This window comes from Hyalella azteca, unplaced genomic scaffold, assembly GCF_000764305.2.
Source record: "Hyalella azteca isolate HAZT.00-mixed unplaced genomic scaffold, Hazt_2.0.2 contig3508, whole genome shotgun sequence".
NCBI classification, from domain to species: Eukaryota; Metazoa; Arthropoda; class Malacostraca; order Amphipoda; family Hyalellidae; genus Hyalella; species Hyalella azteca.
The window spans coordinates 117,806-137,078 of record NW_025933756.1 but is presented as its reverse complement, the minus strand read 5'-3'; the positions used below and the strand labels follow the sequence as shown (position 1 = coordinate 137,078).

Genomic DNA, 19,273 nt, shown 5'->3' with positions numbered 1-19,273 from the left:
AACAAAACAAGTAATAATCTTAATAATGGTGCGAATAATAAACATATATTTGTTGGAAAAAATGCGAGAAAAAAATGAATTAAGAGGAAGAGGGACACAAATAATATTAATTTGCACGCCCGAGCTAATGATACAGAAAATTATTCACAACTATGAACAGCACAAAGGTCTCAACACATTATATACAAGAAAAGGCTGTACACAAGAAGACAATGGAACAGCAATCAATTTACAACAAGTAAAAATACAAACGATAAAATAAAAAATAAATAATGAGACGTCTAATCGTGAAAACAATACCGTTTAATATTAACGGACAACAAGCACAAGTACTTTGCTAAAAAAGGCATAAATGAACTTAGGACGTTATTTCATTTAAGGGGAACTGAAGCTCAGTAATAAGGGCACCAGCTTCAAAGTAAACTCGTCACGGTAATGCCTGGAACACATCCATACGAATGAGATCATGACAATGAAACTATTAGCAATGCACCGCAGCAAAGCATGAACAATCATCTATTAAAACGGTACACAAATGAGGTAATATTTTGCCTTTTTTGATATGGGCCTTTTAGCTTCATTACATTGCGCGACTTACTGCTAAAGAAATGTACAAAACTATACAGACAGGACGTACCAAGTTGGCGCCCAAGTAAGAGTTCCATGAATGGAGACGAATCTCCCGAGTAGGAAAATATAGCAAGCGTCCTAATACTTAGAAATCTAATTTTTCTTCGGGACACAGAAAAATAGACCGAAAGGAATTTAATGAACATCATACAGACTAAGTAGAGGCATAGTAGTAGTTAGAAGTAATATTGACTGACGTTTACTAGAATAGAAGGCAATAGACGGAAAAATACTGCTAACTTGATCATATCTCGAGAACTTAAAAACTATACACTTTGGGATTAGGACTATGCGCAAGACATCTTTGGTGTTGAATGCTATTTACACAAGGCTCATTGCCAACGCCCGTTGAAAGCAAATGTACAATCTTTAGCATTACAGAGATAACATCCGCGTATAAAGTCTGGTCGGCTGTTGTTAGCGCTCTACTGCAACATCGAAGCTATCAAAGCAATGGAAACTTTAGCATACAAAATCTCATAATATTTGAATCGTCTGAATCAGAGCACAGAACTTCATAGGAAGTTTATTACGATTGATTTATTTGAAATGAGACAATATGGGGGCAGATTTAGTTATTCACAATAGAAAAATAAAATCTATAATGTCCAAATAAATGAGGTATTAGTTCCATACACTCAATCATCAACGTATAAATTGGTGTAAATATGATAAAAAAACTCTTGAATTTAATGCTATTCATTTTTTCTAGGGATCTTCGAATGTTAATGATTGAATTAGGAGGTAGTAACACACTGGTAGACAAATGTATTTGTTATACTAGATAACGCGCGATGTTCAAACTGAACACATGATATAAATTTAGATAAAATATAATTTTCCGAATAACAGATGCATTTTTTACTTTGAATAATATGAAATTAAAAAGTCCAAGAAAAATTTCTGTTACGAGAAATTTACGCACCTTTTAGTCCTATTGAGACGAGATACGCCATCGCAATTTTGTTCTAGACGCGTTTATGCCAACAAATATTTCCATATGCTAATACTTTGTACATTTCTTTAACCTCTTCCTTCTTCCAAAGCTTCCCAGTTGCATTATACATACGGAAATATAAAAAAGCCATCTTTTTCACGTACAAAACACTTTTTCACTCTGATACATGACGTCTAAATCATAGAATAAAGTGGCAGCATATACAATTTCACGCACAAAATACTTCTTTCCTCCAAAAAAAAGCACGCTTAAAGCATATGATAAAGTGGCAGTTGGTATTGAATAGAATTGTATTATATTAAAAAGTTTCACAATACAATTCTATTGTATATTCAATTAAAGTTTGTATTCAAAAGTTGCCGTTCCGCTTGCTAGCAGGAACTGCCGTTGTAGTCGCTGGGGCGGGACGGTGGGTCTCTGTAGTTGCTGCTGTCGCTCTGTCGCGCGTTCATGTCTGCCGCAGCCTGTGTCAGGACCGCCTTTGTCTCAGGGTCCAGTGTGTCGAAATCCAGGTTCTCGCTGCACGAAAATTGTTTAGTCAACTTTTATGCAGTCAATAATCACAATCAAGACCAAGAAAAAAAAACAGTTGACCAACTGTTTTGCAATGATGTATTACAATTAGCATTTGTTGATAAATTCAAATTTTCGCAGGACAAAAATGGTTTTAATTTTTGACTGTTTTTGATTCGCCACCTCCTAATAGGAACGATAAATACAATAAACGATATGATACATTATTGCTGGATTGATAATACTATGAAATTTGTTTATTTCTCAATCACAAGGAAATGCATTTCTTAATTCGAAGTCATTAGAAATGGCGGCTCACATAAAACGGTAATGCTATATAATACGTAAATGGCTATATTTAGTAACTATGGCGCTCAAGGCGATATAACCGGAACAAAACCAAGCTATGACAAACAAATGTCAAAACATGAGTTAAGATTTAAGGCAAATCCTCCACTCAATGAACAAGGCCCCGAGTAATTCTAAACCAAAAAATTGTCTTGACTATTGTTGCCGAGGCCTAAAATATGGTATCTATATGGTTCCTAAATTACAATCTACAAGAAACATACATGCGTCGAGCGAGCTCTTCGTAGGCTTGACGAAGACGACAGTTGGTCACGTCAAGGTTAGAAATTTTTTCTTGCTGGGCAGCAATGACGGCGTCCTTTTTGGCTTGGTCTTCTAGGAGCCTGCACACAAGGATTATGATTAATTAATATAACTATGATAGATAATATGAATGAGTGATTAGCAAATGAGCAAATTACTCCTTCCCAATTATCAAATAAAACAAAAATAAAGTTTTAAGTGTGCATTGGCAAGTTTTTGTGGTACCGAAAATGCTCTTTGTAAGCGATGCTTGATTGCAGTGCAGTCTCACATTAATGGACGAAGTATGTAGTAGTGTCCATGGATGTTCATTTTTCTTTAAACGTTGCTTTAAACGTTGTTCACGTAAACTAAAACTCGCACAACCTAGCGGGTAACTGGTGACCTGTAATGCTAGCATCCAACTCTACTTTCTTCATATTACTGGAATACAACAATCATAGATTTTAGCCGCTGACTGTCCATATATGTGTTAATCATGAATAATAATTTTCGTGAATAATATAGGGGAAATCCACAAACCAAAATTATAACCGATCAGGTTCAGAAAATGAAGGTTCGATTAAAAAAGCGAAAAAATTCGCCCAAACCACTCACTGTCTAACTAGTTCTTCACTGGGTTCAGCGTGCGTGAGATGAGTGATTTTCGGAGTGAATTCAGCTTCGAACATTTCCATCCGCATGGCCGAGGCCCGTTGACCAACGTTGGACGACAGGGAAGCTCGGCCGTCAACGGGGACAGGAGCGGGAGGCGAAAGAGGAGTGGGCGACGGCGGCGAGTTGGACGAGGCGCTCGACGACAGCGACGAGGAATTGTTAGAAGTAGACGAGGGCATCTGATGGCATTGAGTTTCTTCCAGCTTCTCGAGTAGGTTCTTCATGGATAATATGTCGGCCTCATACTGAAAAAATTCACAAATTAGTATCGTAGAAGAATGTTAAACAAGGTCTTGATATCCGTGATATTGGTAGCATCAATGATATCACAATTAAACATGGCAAACAAAAGAAACGTCAAACGTCATTCAAAAAGTTACGAACACACACATAATAAACGGGCTCTTTAAAATACTGAAAAATAGTACAATAATTTTAAATTGTATGATTTTAATGACGATAGTAACTAAATTAGAACTGAGATTAAAAAGCATTGCTCACTTCATCAAGAGTCTTGGTTTCAGAGACTCTTTTGGAGTTGGAGGACCAGTTAGCAGTAGTGTAAGGAGCAGCAGGAAAGTCGATTCTGTTGCGACGAGGAAGCAATGAGCCAGTTTTCTGCCTCTCATCACTGGAAGATTCGTCACTGGAACTATCATTGTAGTTATTATGTACAATTCGATGTCTGGATGACCCAAACTCAGCTGACTGGCGCCTCGAGCTCTTGTGAGGCGTGCGCCGAGGCTGCGAGTACGCGGATGACGAGAGGAGGTCAGAGGTTGAGTGGTGGTGATCCAGAGACTGGCTGTTAATATTGTCAGTGTGGGAAAGATTGTTGATCGATGAATGAAGATTCGTTGACTGCTGCTGCTGCCACGAGGTAGGGGGTAGATATCGAGGGTTGGTTCTGGGAGCACCCGATCTGTTACTGGGATGGGCTCTGTTATTAAGCTGACCAATGCCACAATATCCGTTAATATTCGGATTATAATTGAGCCGTGAGTGTGTTTCCGGAGTGGATTGTGGCGGAGTAGACGTCGAGGAGATCAAGGAAGAGGAATCGTCACTATTTGTAACTCTATTGCAGACGAGATCTTCCACACTCTGGGCAGAACTTAGCGATGAGTTGCATTGCTGGCTGTTGAAATTAACGCCTGACTGATGAGCAGTTGCAGGTGAAGAAGAATGGCTTGTAGCGTGGCTAGACTGACTGTGGCTCAGGGGGTAAGATCGCACGTTGTGATGAGGAGCGCCGTTGATCAGGAAATGATTTTGAAGGGCTTGAGAAGGATTAATTTTGTTGTGGGCTCTAGGTGAACTAGTAGCTAAGTTCTCTAGCTGGTAGGTGGGATTGTTAAAAGCTAATGCCACTTGCGGCGGAGGCTGCATTACTTGCGATATCTGGGGCATCTGGGCGATGGAAATAGGTTCAGTAATGTAACGATTGTTGATACTTTGATTATTGATGTGACTATAAGTGGAGGTTTTGTGATGAATATTATTATTATTGTTGCGGGAACTATTAGGGCTCCCATTGTTGTTATTGGTAACATCCGTGATCGATGGATCGACTGGACTCGAAGATTGGCTGTAAGCGAAGCTTTGGTAACCCGACGAAATGACATTGGAGAGCTGAGAAATAGACGTTTGTGATCCTTTCATATTGGTATCAGATTGATCATAGTCATGACTTGAGTTAAGAGAGTCGTTTGTCTGTTGCGGGTTCACTTGATGTTGAGTTCTGCTTGCATTTGATAGTTGGCCGTAAGAAGTTGCATTATACATCGAGCTGCTCATACCACTGTTTGTTGAATTGTAGAGCCCCATGTGGTTTTGGAAATGTCTGTGATGATTGTGATGCGTCTGCGGGCTTGCCCCGTGATTCGGAGAGTCCGGAGGAATATGGGACTGGCTAAAGCTGTGACCGATGGCATGCCCGAATTTCGGTATCGAATTACTGTCGGCATCAAGAGCAGAGTAGTGGACGTAGTCATCAGCCGTGTGCAGGTCCATGGCCAGCTTGCGATTTGACTCTTGGAGATGCACGCTGCGAGGTAGCGTGGACGACCGAGACATGGCGTCGTTTTGTTGGTTTACACCCTTACCAATTAACCCCATTCCTTCTCCCGGGCCTGAATGGTCAGTTAAGTTTGATGACATTTTCTGAGGTCTGGCGTCGCGTTCAAATCCGGAAATCTGAGATGGACCGCCCGAGGTTTTGCTCTTCTGAGATCCGGCAGTGGGGTCGTTGTACCTGAAAACGTTTTCTTTAATTCCATGTACGTCGTTGAGCCGCTCTTCTTGTCTTTGTGGATCCACAATGGTTGCGGTTGTGGAATTTGACGCCGTACCTGATCCATCATGTGAGGCTAAGCTCTGAACAAGATCGTTGTTGGGATAGTCCTTTGCACGTTCGAGATCCTCGATAAGCCTCTTAAGAGTGTCTCTGCAGCGATGCTCTTCTTCATGTTCCGGCTTCAAATTTGGAAGGCATTCAGAGAGAAGTGACTGGAGACTTGCAAGCTGGACTCCTTGGTCAATGTCGCCGGTGTAAGGTGGGGATTGAGGATCAGGCTTTCGCCTGCTTGATATTTTCATCAAAAATTCCCAGATTTCATTTTGCTCGCCATCGATGAACTCATTCATAAACTCCATGAACTGCTCTTTGCCCTGGAATTTGGTGAAGTTTGCCAAGGTTTGAAGAGTCTTTGCCACAAGGGTAAGGTTCCGAGTAGCTCTGTCGTTGGGGAGCTCATGAGTCAGGTGGAACAGACTAGGATTCAGGATAGCAGGACATAGGAAGCGCAGGAATATAGACGCAGAAATAAGTTTGTTACAAAGAGATTCCTTGGACACGCTCTTGAGACGTTCTCGGAATAGCAAGAAACATTCTCGGAGCTCCGCAGGGAAGTTGAGAGGGCTCTGGATGATGCGATGCCACGTCATCTTCACGTGTGAGATGAGATTCTGGCGGTTCTTTGGTATCAAAGATTCGTTGCTGACTTTCTTTGGGTCCACCTGTCAGGCAGAAAATGAAGGTGATAGGAGCTTCTAATTTACACAAAGAATTTGGCAGAAAGGAATAAATTGTACCCAAGAAAATTTTTCGAACTTTCGTTTATATTAAATTTACACTAAATACATATGAAAACGTACTGAAGACGTTTATCAGTGTACATTTTAATACAGTTTTTTTGACATGAATCATATACTTGAATCAAGATATAATAAGTAGCCAAATTGAATGGAAAAGTTGCGGATGGAAATCAATGTGTCACCTCGCAGTCCAAATTCGAGTCGATGATTTTCCTGACGGCCAATTCCAGGGTCTCCCGCAGGTAGTTGGAACCCACGAGCTTCATGAAAGCCTCCATGGCCTTCGTGGCGACGCTGTTGCCGCGGAAGATGAGATGGTCGTTGTCTGGACGATGAAAAGGTAATGAATCCCAAGTATTAAAAAAATATAACTCAGTACTCACTGCAGTGAGTGACAGAGAGCGCATTTTCTCTTGATGTCACGGACAGACGAACGGACGGACGGACAGACGGACAGACAGACAGACAGACGGACATGGCGAGCACAATAGTGTATTTTTCCCATAAATGAGAAAATGGGCTAATAAGGTGGTCGTTGTCAGGACAATAGAAAGCATTTTGATCACAACAACTATATAAATGTAAAACGCATAAGACGGTATGAAAATTACAACACAGCCGAGCATACAAAAAACCTTAACATAGACGAGATTATAGAAAGTATAACACAGAAATGTGTGTACGATGTACAACACAGATGAGAGTATAACACATACCACTTTTATCTATTTCAGCTAGGACAATGTCAGCGATGAGTGCTGGGGCTGAATTGCTGTGTTGCATGAGATGTACGAGTGTCGTGGCTACGTCATTCTTAGTCGACACGCTCACGACAGGTTCGAGCAGCGCTATCACTCCGGAGTACGACGTCTGTAGGAACTGCACACACAACAATATTCTCATGATTAATGACGCCATAAACTTTGATATTTATGCCGACTGTTTTTTTGCTAAGAAAGTATTCCTATAAATCTCGTTAGCGACGATAAATTCTTTCATCCTGCTGAAAACCTTCAATTCATGTCAGGATAGGAAAAGAACAACACCTACTTAGTGTAATATAAACAATGCGGAAATGAACCAAAATATAAAATTCTTTCAGATTTACGCCATAACATTTGACGGCACATGAATAATTCGAATCGAACAAAATTTCACGTGTCTCATAATTTTCCATTACAACCGAGCATATACCGTACCAGTTCTTTAAATATGAATTAACTTTGGTCATCTATTCCTAATCAGATATTAATCGAAAATTTACCAGCCTATCCTCTGAACTATTTTCGGGGCTCGGAATGTTGAGAGAAGTAAAGGAAGCATCATTAATGTCCTGTTCTAATGCTTAATGCATAATGCTCAATGATGCTTAATGTATGCATCATTGAGTCCTGCTATTGAACTAAATAAAATGATAATTCTGAGTTGCGACATTTGTCTCCAAGGTGGAATAAAGACTGCTAGGCTTACGTGATGGAAATCCTTGTACATTTCCAGGGGCAAAATGTTGGCTGTCTGGTAGAAACACTTGATTCTGATAGACGGTGCGTTGCCTTTACTGTTCCTGTATTTGAAGGGACCCGCGTCCAGCTTGATGGTATACCACTTCTCGACGACGCTACGACCAGACACCGAGTTCGTCGGGATGTCCACGTGACCGACCAGAGCAGAGGTCTGGCAATTCAAGAACGTTGTTACAGCCAGCATTTAGAGAGCATCAACCAGAAAAACGAGAAGCAGCAGTAGAAATAAATTATATCTCATAGACTTTCATTGTGAATTCAGGTGTGGTTGTACAAAGCCGGGCATGTCTTACTCATAAGTCATAACAACACTACAGCACAATGTATGGCATCTAACCCCAAAGTGAACATATGATTCGTACTGTAGATGTATCAATCATTCCAATTATTTTCGAACAGTTAAATTCAGGGAACTATTGCAGGTACATTATATAACATCCGAGAAGCCCTGTTAATTAAAAAGTCTCACCTTTTTTCGTCTTTTCTCCACCTCCCTCCATATGTTAATGGTGACCGTGTTAACGGCGGGTAAGCACTTGAAATCGTACTGTTCACCCCAGAAGCACAAATCAGTCTTCAGTTTAGTCGAGGTCCGGGCGTACAAATTGCCGTCCAGTCTCAGCTCGCAAAAGTACCTGTAGGTGCAACCAATTTCAGTTCCTTTGTTTTGAATTTTTGCTACTACTTTAATATCATTAGAGAAAATATGCTCGAGAATGTAGCATACGTTCGTTTAGAAGGAATGCTTCGTTAAAACTAGCAAAATTTGACTCTCGGGTTGAGATTCGGCTATAACCATTAGATCAGGCGACATATTTTAGGCCATTGTCATTTCTCAATATTACTAATGTCATGTAGAAATGCTCTGGGACACATTAATATTACCTTAGTAATACTGGTATTGATAAAGATTGTAATTCTTGGTGGTAGACCATGGTTGTACGTATATCACGATCATTAAAACTGTAGACAATTTTAATCACGATCACAAAGTTCCTGCAGCTTGTGCGCTAGTGGTCTCTCCTTCAACACGACCAAGAAAAAGTATGCACATAATCTCGATGTAGGAAGTAATTATATGCTACTGTGCAGAAAAGAGAAGTCTTCAAACCTTTTCTTGGGAGGGATGCCTTTTGCCTCGACAATGGTGGTGTGGATGGCGTTGTGGACCCGACTCTTGGAATCAGCGTTAGGGTTGATGGCGCGACGGAGGGACTCTACCCACTTATCGCGCTCCGCCTCCGTGCGGCAGCTGTAGTAGCGCGTGCCCGTGGGTGTCGATATCTGTACACGAGTTTAGTAGTATAGCGATGTCAGTGTTAATTAGGTACTTAGACCAGTCGCTGATTCCTTATGTCGCAGAATATTCACAGTTTGTTGCGGATCTCGAACACGCAACTTACTGCTCCAATTTTGCGTAGCCTAACAACCCGGCCTCCTCACAAATTTGACCAGAACTGTCGCAGGAAGTTGGGATCAAACCCATAGTTTGCTGTTCCAATCCTGGTACTCTGAACTTGTACATTGCTGACATTTAGCAGCAAGTTATTTGTGATCACTGACTAAGAAGTTACGGCTATAAAGTATTTATAATAAGAAGAACGTACAATTTTTAACACTTTATATATTAAAAATGATGAACCTTAAAAATTTTCATGGTAATGAAGTGAAGAAGAAGAAATAACCGATGGACAAGAATTGCACTGCAAGGTATGAAAGGGTTCATGGGTTAAGAAGCGGATATATTGATTATGAAATACCAACAACTCGATACAGAATGAGTGAAAATAAAGTTAAAGGTAAAACACAGTTGCCTACATTATTACCAATAAGAAAGATCAGACTCTAGCATGACACGGTAGAGGGACACACTATAATGCCGAGGCCTCAACATCAGACTACACGCTAGAGAAGCAGACTGGAAACTCACCTGGAAGCAGAACTTCTGCCCGAGGACGCTATCGTGAAGCGGCCTGATCACCGCCTCGCCTGTGATATGGTTAACAATAAGGATGAATTGATTGAACAGTTAAAAGTGGTAAATTTGATATTAGTTTTTAAAATAAGGAAATAAGATCTCCGACTTCTTATTGCAATAACACGGTAATTCGACAATGAATAAGTCTGTCAAAAAGTTAGACATTTCACAATGAGTAAGTCGGTAGAATAAACCAGGGTAATGGCGACTGTCACAAGATTTTGAATACAAAACGGTTCTGTTCAATGCAATACGATTTCATAAGATGAATCTAATTGAGGTAAAAAGAGACGATAGCAACAGACATAGGAAAGAACTTAGGAAAGTGTACATCATTGCAAGTTTTAAAAATGTTGTAAAGCGTCTTACCGGCAGCCAATTCGAGCGTATTCATCATCTGTTGGTTGTGAGAGGCAAGCAGACTTTCATGCGACTGAGAACTTCTCAAGCGCGTAGCAAGTCCCGTACTGGTGGTATTGCTGTCACCATTAGCAGTACCATTAGCTAGGCCGGTGCTGTGCAAGTTGGTACTCGAGAGATGATGAGATTGTTTCTGGTACACTGGGTACTCGGTGTGGTCGTTGCTCGAGTCGTTCTGGTTGACGTCTGAAGATTGGATGCTTTGGTTTGAAGATACCGGACCAGCTCCACCACGCTTGCTGCGCTCTAGTTTCGTGACGGATTTTGTTCGCTTCAGAGGGAGGTTGATGGACCTTTTGCTGAAGAAATTCTGTAACAAAATTTGAAAAAATCAAAACATTGCGAATGATTTAAAAGAAGAAAAAAGTGAAGGTATGGAAACATAACTACATGGTGATTTCGTTATAGTTCGTTCAAATGATGCTGGACAATCATTTCAGCGAAAGCGTGGTATAACTAACCTAATAATTTAAACGTCATTAACAACCGTCTTCATCGAGTTGTAATTGATAAAAAAATTTGTGCAGGTGGCGATTAAAATTGCGTTATCATTAAAGTACTAAAACCTTGAGATTAAACACTAAATTGATCCCGAGATGAAGTTTGCAGAATAAGAAGCCTTAGATTATAAAGAGTACTGGCAAATCTTAATTAAGCCCCACAGAAAATGCCTTCTCCAATCTTATCCTCTAAAAATAACCAAAAAATGCATCAATAATTATTATCTCACTATTTAATAGGAAAACTTCAACCTCCATAGAACCTTTTCTTCCAAACAAAACGAAAATACCATACAGAAAGATTCTATCAACAGCATATATTTATTAATTTGAAAATATTTCTTAAAAATAAATTTCAATTTTAATGAAAACTCGACCCTAACTATTACAGTTCACATCGCTTCTGTGGTTCGAGTCATGGTCCATATAGACGGGCGTTTAAATAGCAATATTCGTCATAAATATGGTAAGAAATACTCATTTGTCTGTCTCTGATTAGTTAATTGTGAAGCAGCTGATTTTTTATCTATCGGGAGTTTTTCTTAGATTCGTTTGTCCACTTCGATACCGGAATTCAGCTAGAATAATTTTTTGAACCCTCAGTTAACTGTGATAAATATGATTTACTGACAAGTGTTTTTCTTCGGCAAGTTTGTTTCCTCAGTGACATACTGGAAATATGCTTGCTATCATCCGCAACAACGTCTAAACTCTATTTTTTATATGTTTATCAATGTTTAGGTAAGTGTTTGAAACCAATATATATAGGAACTGTTGTGGCGCTTATCCAGGATACTTATCGCGTCACCAGATTTCTGTATCTGAAATTTTATTTTCAGTTTAAGAATAGAATGAATTAAAACAAAAATTTAAATTTGATTTTGCAATTGGTATGCACTAATTCAAGTTAAAAAACGCGAAATCGTTTCTCAAATAAGAACGAGAGAAAATTGGAGCCATATCTTCAACGTAAAGGTTTGCATTGAAGGGATCTTTATTTATTTAGAATACATACTACATAACCTTTGTTGTAATTAAAGGGATTAGGGGTTATGTGAATGACGGGATTGGAAATCGAAAATTGCAGAAAGTACCGAGTCCGGACGGTGCAGGGCAAGCCTACAAGTTGAAGATAAAGCGTTAGCTTGCTAAATGTTAAACCTATTACATATTTTGATAATAAGAAGCCCCGAAAAATAAATTAGGTATCAACCTCATCTACAATTTTACCAAACGTTTTGTTTTCCTTCAATATCCTGAGCCCTTAATTGATGGTTAAAATTTCAAACTGCTATCACCTTCAATCATGGATACTTATTTGCAACGTAAGCGAGTTTGGAGTCAACGCGATTAATAAACTCTAATAAGATTCAATACTGATTTACAGGATCAGAGAGAAAGAAATGGCACAAGTACATCGATCAAGCAACTTGAATCATGCATTATTACTCATGGTTATGCATTTGCATTACTCATGGTTATGCATTTCAGTTTCGCATTTGATTCTCAAGTATTTGATATCATTGTACTCTATTCGATTTGCAAGTGAAAGAAAAGCGGCATACTAGGAAACGAAATTAATCAAAATCTATTCAACACAAGCAATTCAATCATTTCACGAACATAACAAAAAAACTACGCCCCAAATAAGAGCTGGTCAACAAAGAATGTACGGCAGCACTGGAAATCGAAAACTCTGAAAAATTAAGCTTGTTTTTGGCTAGAAAAGGAAGTCGCATCGGAAAATTGGCAAAAAAGCATTCCAATCTTCACTTGCGATAAAATTCAACTGCACTCCACAAAAAATCTTCCGTCTGAATAATCAATTTAATCTTGAACTATTATCGAAGGTTCTTACAAGCCTCAATTCCAAACCAAGTATTTTAAAGCGAGTCTAATCCAACAAAGGAAACGATAATTGAAAGCGACGAGCGGTTTGCAATTCCAAGGTTTTGCTGGAAGCGTCACAGATTACATTGTTGGTCGCTAGCTGTCTTCGCAGTTCTGGTACCAGCAGCCAGACAAGCCTGATTAAAGTCTCCACAGACACACACAGAAATCCAGCGAATATCCAAGGCCAACATCCGGCGAAAAGCCACAACTAAGACACGCCGCTCCTTTCTTTGTTGCGTCCAATGCAGCGAACTCGAAACGCGGCGTCTTTACATCGTCAATTTCAAACTGCAAGACTTTCACTACAAGAACAATTGCGTGCAAGTTCCTGAAACTAGATAAAACATTGCATAACGGATGCGAGATCTAACATCACCACTTCAACGTCATGTTATAAGTTTGAGATTCTCATGGCATGATAAGAATCAAAACATTCATTGGCAATTTTGAAGGCCAAACCTCATTAGCAAGCATTTAATGAACAACAATGATTACCACAACGTCGATAAAAAAAACATTGCTGGAAAAGCTTTCACGAAAAAGGATTCCAAACGATTAATTTTTGCATGCATATTGTATATCTCTAGCGAAAAGTGAAGTAATAAAAAAAAAATCAGCCTAAAACGACCGATTGGACACAAGAAAGAACAAATGAAGTGAGGTATGAACGGATCGCAGAAGACGTATAAAGCGGCTACGCCCGTTAACACCTGCGCACGTCTAACCGAGCTATTGTTGTCGTACATCCTGTCGCAATCACAATGAAAAGATACCATAAATGAGTACCTACAGAGATCTTCCTCAGGGTCAGGGTGCATGTTTCTTGCTAACGTGTCGAATTCTACTTGTATTAATTAGTTAAGAAAATACTAAATAATCGTTACATTTACGTGAGTTCGTCACTATTATCAACAACACTTATTTTCCAGGAAAACCAGTTGACTCTTGGAAAATCATGAAACGCTATTATCGTGAGTTTGGTGCATAACACTCTACCGCCGTGTGTCACTCTCCGGGAACATAACTTTCAAACTAAATTATACATAAACTATTGAGTGTAGTAACACGAAGACATTTGTACGCAACAGAGAACATTTTAAAGTTGTCGTACGTGGCGGCAACCATCAAATGCAAGTCATTTTGCGCCCACTAAAACGTACCCTTTTTGGAAAGTAGGCTTGCGACAATATTGCTCCGGTTACACATGGCAGGCGGTAGAGGGTTAATTGAGAGTCAAAAATATCAGTTGTAACTAAGCCTCAGTTGTAAGTATCAGTTGTGTCTTGGTAACTGCATGCATTGATTACGATTAATATTTCAGCCAACCAGAACAATTATTTTTACTGTCATTGATGTTGTTCAAAATAAAGTTTTGTTTCAATTGGTATGACGCGTCCGATTAGAAGTGTGTTCATCGCCTTGGGGTGAACCCATCACAACCCGAGTGACCAATCGTGATGAGCAGCATGCAATTTCAAGACGGGCTCTGCCCTCGAGGGCTTTACAAAAAGTGCTGCAGAGGAAACGTGAAACAGTAGGGCGGATGCAACGCATTCAGCCATAACCGATGGAACCTTGCGGTTGGGCTGCACACAACGCGTCTTCAACGACGGAGAGACAGAGAAAACCGAATGCAGAGAAAACCACGCATAATAAAATATGAACTAATGCTGCAGCTGAAGAGGAAAAATGCTGCATAAATTGCGGGTAATAATTATTTATGATTATCATTTGTAGAAAAAACGATTGCGCTTATTATGCAGCAAGAAATCACGCACACTAAAATCTGAAGTGATTCTGCAAGTGGAGAGAACAAAAATGCCCACACATTTCGACACAGTTACATTTTAATATTAATAGCAGTTGAAAATATACCTGAGAAGAGTTTTCTTAACTCCAAGCAGGGCATAAATGATTATATATAAATTTTGACAATAAATAAACCTACAAGTTATAGAACGCGCACAACAATTTCAGAAAGCGTATAGACCATCAACTACTTAATCGTAAAAAATGAAAAACAATGACATTGCTAATTTAAAAAAGCAAAATGTAAATTACTGGTGAATTGAGCAAGTAACAAATCTTCATCCGTCACAGAGATGGTTACAACAAATGATGATCTTCGCATTTGTAGAAGACGTTACATAACGTCATCAGCGCAACACAACGAGACGTACGTACGACAAGACACTGCGGAATGATGGTACGGTAACTTATGAGTACAAGTGAGGTCTTAACACGATTAATTCTCTGATACCTATTATCATGATAAGAAAAATTATCAAGATAGTCATCGTACCGAAATCGTGCTAATCTTATAAAATATGTAGGGAATATAAATTTCGTATAAATCTATAAAAGCATGAAGGCAGATCTTAGTCCAGTATTATAGATCAACAGACAAGGGTTGGCCGTCTGTATTTCGCCTGAGATTTAAACAGGCAACAGCAAGACTGAGCTAAGGAAACGGAAATCGACCTCCGAAAATCAGGCAGCGAAAACTGAGTTAGACGGAGCACGTTTGGCGCTGGGATAAAAAATGAGAAAGCTTTAATGGAAACTAAAATTTGAGCTCGGAGCGGTCGAGTGGTTAAGGTCACTAAGATTCTAGCAATAGGCGTTCGAAACCCGCAAGCAGCTGTGAAAATTCAGGTCGAAATCGAAGAGGTGACGAGTGGTCAAGAATCGGCCATAGACTAGCATGGCCTAATCAAAGCTGACGACACCACTACAACACTGTCAATGTATTCTGAAGAGCCCGTGCAGTTATGATAAGAGTAAACCGGAGGTGAAATTTATCAAGGCTAGATGTAATCACGTATAGTTGATCCAAAATAAAGACAGAATTCGATCAATTCGATAATCGGGGATTGCGCGAATCGTTAGGAATAAACTATCGTGAACAAAGGAATATATAAGTTATTGATTAATTCAAGATAACATAGAAATTTCCACGTCGTTGCTCTCATATAATGAAATTTCGTCAGAATAATGAAACAGTCGCGGCACTCATGGAATTTTAACACACTGTTTGAAAATCTAAGTAAACATTTTTTGGTATTCAAATGATCCATAGTTATATAAGTGAAGATGTAAGAACGCAATAAACGCATGTAATTTTAACAACAAACAAAACGTTGTTAAAAATCTCCACCCGAATTAAACAAAAAATAGAAAAAATGCAAAGTTAATTCACCACGAGTGAAATTAAAATTTACTAGATGATATTTATGACCAAATTATAAATGATGACGAATTTACTTGGTATTTTCTTTGCTCATAAATTCCTGCTTTATTTGCGATTTAAGCAAACAAATGATGAGTCAAACTATCGATACAAGCACTTTTATGCGAGTCAAATTACACAAAACTGAAGAAAACATGCGTTTGAATAGAAACTTTTTGCGAATGCTCAATAACAGAACATGCAGCGTCACTACACTGAAGAAATAAAGCTCAATAATTACACAAAACTGAAGAAAACACGCGTTTGAATAGAAACTTTTTGCGAATGCTCAATAACAGAACATGCAGCGTCACTACACTGAAGAAATAAAGCTCAACTTTCTTACTTCGAGACCAGTTTTTGATTTAATACTTGGAACTAAAGAGCGAGTTGTGTCTCAAGCGATACTCCACAACTAAGTGAATGCTAGCTATAGTTTAGTGTTACAAGAGCCGAACGTTCATGTCATCACGATCCTTCATATGAGACTGTTGACTCATAATGTTAGAATTCAGATATGATATCTTATCTGAATTGATTAGACCGTAATTGAAGAATGCCAGGCACATGCAACAGCTATCATAATAATATACAGGTGGCAGTCAAAAAAAGGCATCCCTAAATTTTGTCTAGTAAAAAACACATACAATCGTCCCTGTAATTTAAACGATTCTTAAGGATCGTTTAATAATTTCAGTACTCAACTTCCACAGTGTTAGAAAATCGAGAACATGAGATGCGAGCTACAACTTATCCCTTTCATTTGTATTCATTTGTATTCACGAGTAGGTAATTCAAGAAAAATGTCACCAAACACTCACCGATTTTCCAGCTTCGTAAAAGAAATCTGAAGAATTGGCCGAGGCGAGATAGAAGGGCATGGTCTGTCACGTACGATCTGGCGTACTAGGTTTCTACATCCCTAGCAAAATTTAGAGTCGCCCCAGCTTCTGGTAGTCCGAATCAGAAGCTGCCGCGTCTGTAAATTTTCACTGGGTAACAAAATTTAGAGTCGCCCCAGCTTCTGGTAGTCCGAATCAGAAGCTGCCGCGTCTGTAACTTCTCACTGGGATTTTTTCGACATCCAAGTTCTCGAGTGAGGTGGAGGTCATTCAGACAACAGGAATGCATCAAAACAGACCTTTGTAATTATGTTGAGTTTTGCACGAAACACTGATGAAAGACAGATCTATTTAAAATTTTGTCGCTAATAGGTCGACTGGACCGGTCAGATAAAGCTCGAATATCCCTAATTTACGTAAAGTAATCGACTAAAATACGTTATAATGGTAGCTATGAACCTTATAAAAACAAGAATTATTTATTTTTAATGGAATTTAAATTTTATTTTCAATGGAATTTTCAAATGGAATTTCAAATTTTCAATTCAAATGGAATTTTCAATTTTATTTAAAAAAATTATTTTCAATGGAATAGAATAATTAGAAGTATTAAGATTTCAAAGGCTATAGGAAAACAGTTCAGTCGAGTAGCTACTGGCTACATTATGCCAATGTTAAAGGCATGACACAGGCCGACACACTTGAGAACGATCTATCTAGCAAAGTTCTCAGAACAAGGTAACCAGTGAAGACACTTGAGAAGCTAGTTTCATGAGCTCATAATATTAAGACTTCTTACTAAATATTCAGAAAATAGCAAAACAATGTCCACTGATCTTGTCTAGGGAAATCCGCTAGCGCTCCCGCATGCTATACGTGTGAATGTCTCTGTTGGTATCACGTGCATCAAGTGTGTTGAATATCGCTTGAATTTAGAGTTTTTATGAACTTGGCGACCTGCTGCGTCGCGAGTTGAGGATTGTATAGATCACGCAATTAAACACAATTCAATTGAAAATGAAAATAAAGAATTATACACAATTGAATACAAACGAGATAATTACCTATACACACATCTATAATAACAGAAGAAACTCGCTTTTTAGGGAAATCTAATCTAAGTGGAGTATCACTTTTTCCAGTATCGATGAAGTATTATATTTTCGGTGCTCAAACCACTGATAACACCAGCAATTCAGAGAGCACAAGTTACATTGGTTCAGATGAATTGTACAGGGATTACATGTAAGCACCAGCAGACACACAAAGGGCGCTGGTTTGAGCACAACTGAAGTGCAAATGCATTCAAGCGCCAGGCGGTATCCTGCTTCGAGCAACCAAACATCCTGTCGTGCGCGATAAACTTGGCTCTGCACAACACACTCGAGATCAGAGTAAGGTATTTTTTACTGCAAATGTACCAAATAAAAGTTATCGAAAGTTTTTGCTCATAAAATTATCAAGCGAGTATGTCTCAAAGCATGTCAAACCACAGACAGTCGATTTAATGAAAGAAACTGTTGAACGACCCATACGCAGTCGCGAACAAGGAGAAAGCCAAGGCGGGAACAATCGAAAAGAAGGCGAAAATTGCAGGGCAAGAATTTAGCAGCCACTTTTCAAATGGGAGGAAATTAACTCCCTCAAAAGCAGCTTGCTAATTTCCGAGGGTCATACATGGGTTCACACATAATCTTCTAGCAGAATAACACGAATAAAATATCTTTCATTGGGGAAATTGCGGGATAGTAAAATAGGGAAAAAAATAAAAAGGTTCGAAAACCACAGAATCGCGCGCGGCAAAAAGCTTCACGGAAACCCATGCGTGACACGGAGCAATGAGAAACTGGCAGCAATAGTGGCAGCGATGGAGGAAACGGACTCGTAAGTACAGCTCGGTAGCAGCGCTATAGTTATGGGTAACTTGCATAGCAAAGGCTATGGGATTATGGGTGCTTGGTAGCAGCGCTATATAGTTATGGGTAACTTGCATAGCAAAGGCTATGGGATTATGGGCGCTTCGTAGCAGCGCTATAGTTATGGGTAACTTGCATAGCAAAGGCTATGGGATTATGGGTGCTTGGTAGCAGCGCCATGCAACGATTCATCAACACAGACATGCAGAAGTTGAATATAAGTAGAGTATACGCAGGAAACGCTCGATTAATCGGATAAAATATAGAATAAAAAATACAACTCAGTACTCAGAGAGCGTATTTTCTCGTCGACGAAAACGCGAAGTCACGGACGGACAGACAGACGGACGGACAGATGGACATGGCGAGCACAATAGGGCATTTTTTCTATAAATGAGAAAATGCGCTAAAAAGGCTATAATAAATCAATAGAACAACGCTAGATTTTATAAGAGAAATTTCGTAGACAAATACGCCGAAGAAAGATTCTCAGGCACATGTCTCTC

General features: G+C 39.2%; 1 protein-coding gene across 1 annotated transcript; it reads right to left on the bottom strand.

Annotated features, from left to right (window-relative positions):
* Nucleotides 1-97: 97 nt before the first annotated feature.
* On the bottom strand, nt 98-16,915 carry LOC108675783 (ras GTPase-activating protein raskol). Its single transcript, XM_018163810.2, has 12 exons — nt 16,831-16,915; nt 10,337-10,697; nt 9,920-9,978; nt 9,101-9,273; nt 8,459-8,624; nt 7,937-8,140; nt 7,183-7,345; nt 6,649-6,791; nt 3,872-6,388; nt 3,311-3,615; nt 2,674-2,793; nt 98-2,107 (listed from the first exon to the last, which is right to left on the bottom strand). Exons 1-12 carry the CDS (start codon nt 16,888-16,890, stop codon nt 1,960-1,962), a joined length of 4,419 nt encoding a protein of 1,472 aa, XP_018019299.2. The 5' UTR covers nt 16,891-16,915; the 3' UTR covers nt 98-1,959.
* Nucleotides 16,916-19,273: the final 2,358 nt, after the last annotated feature.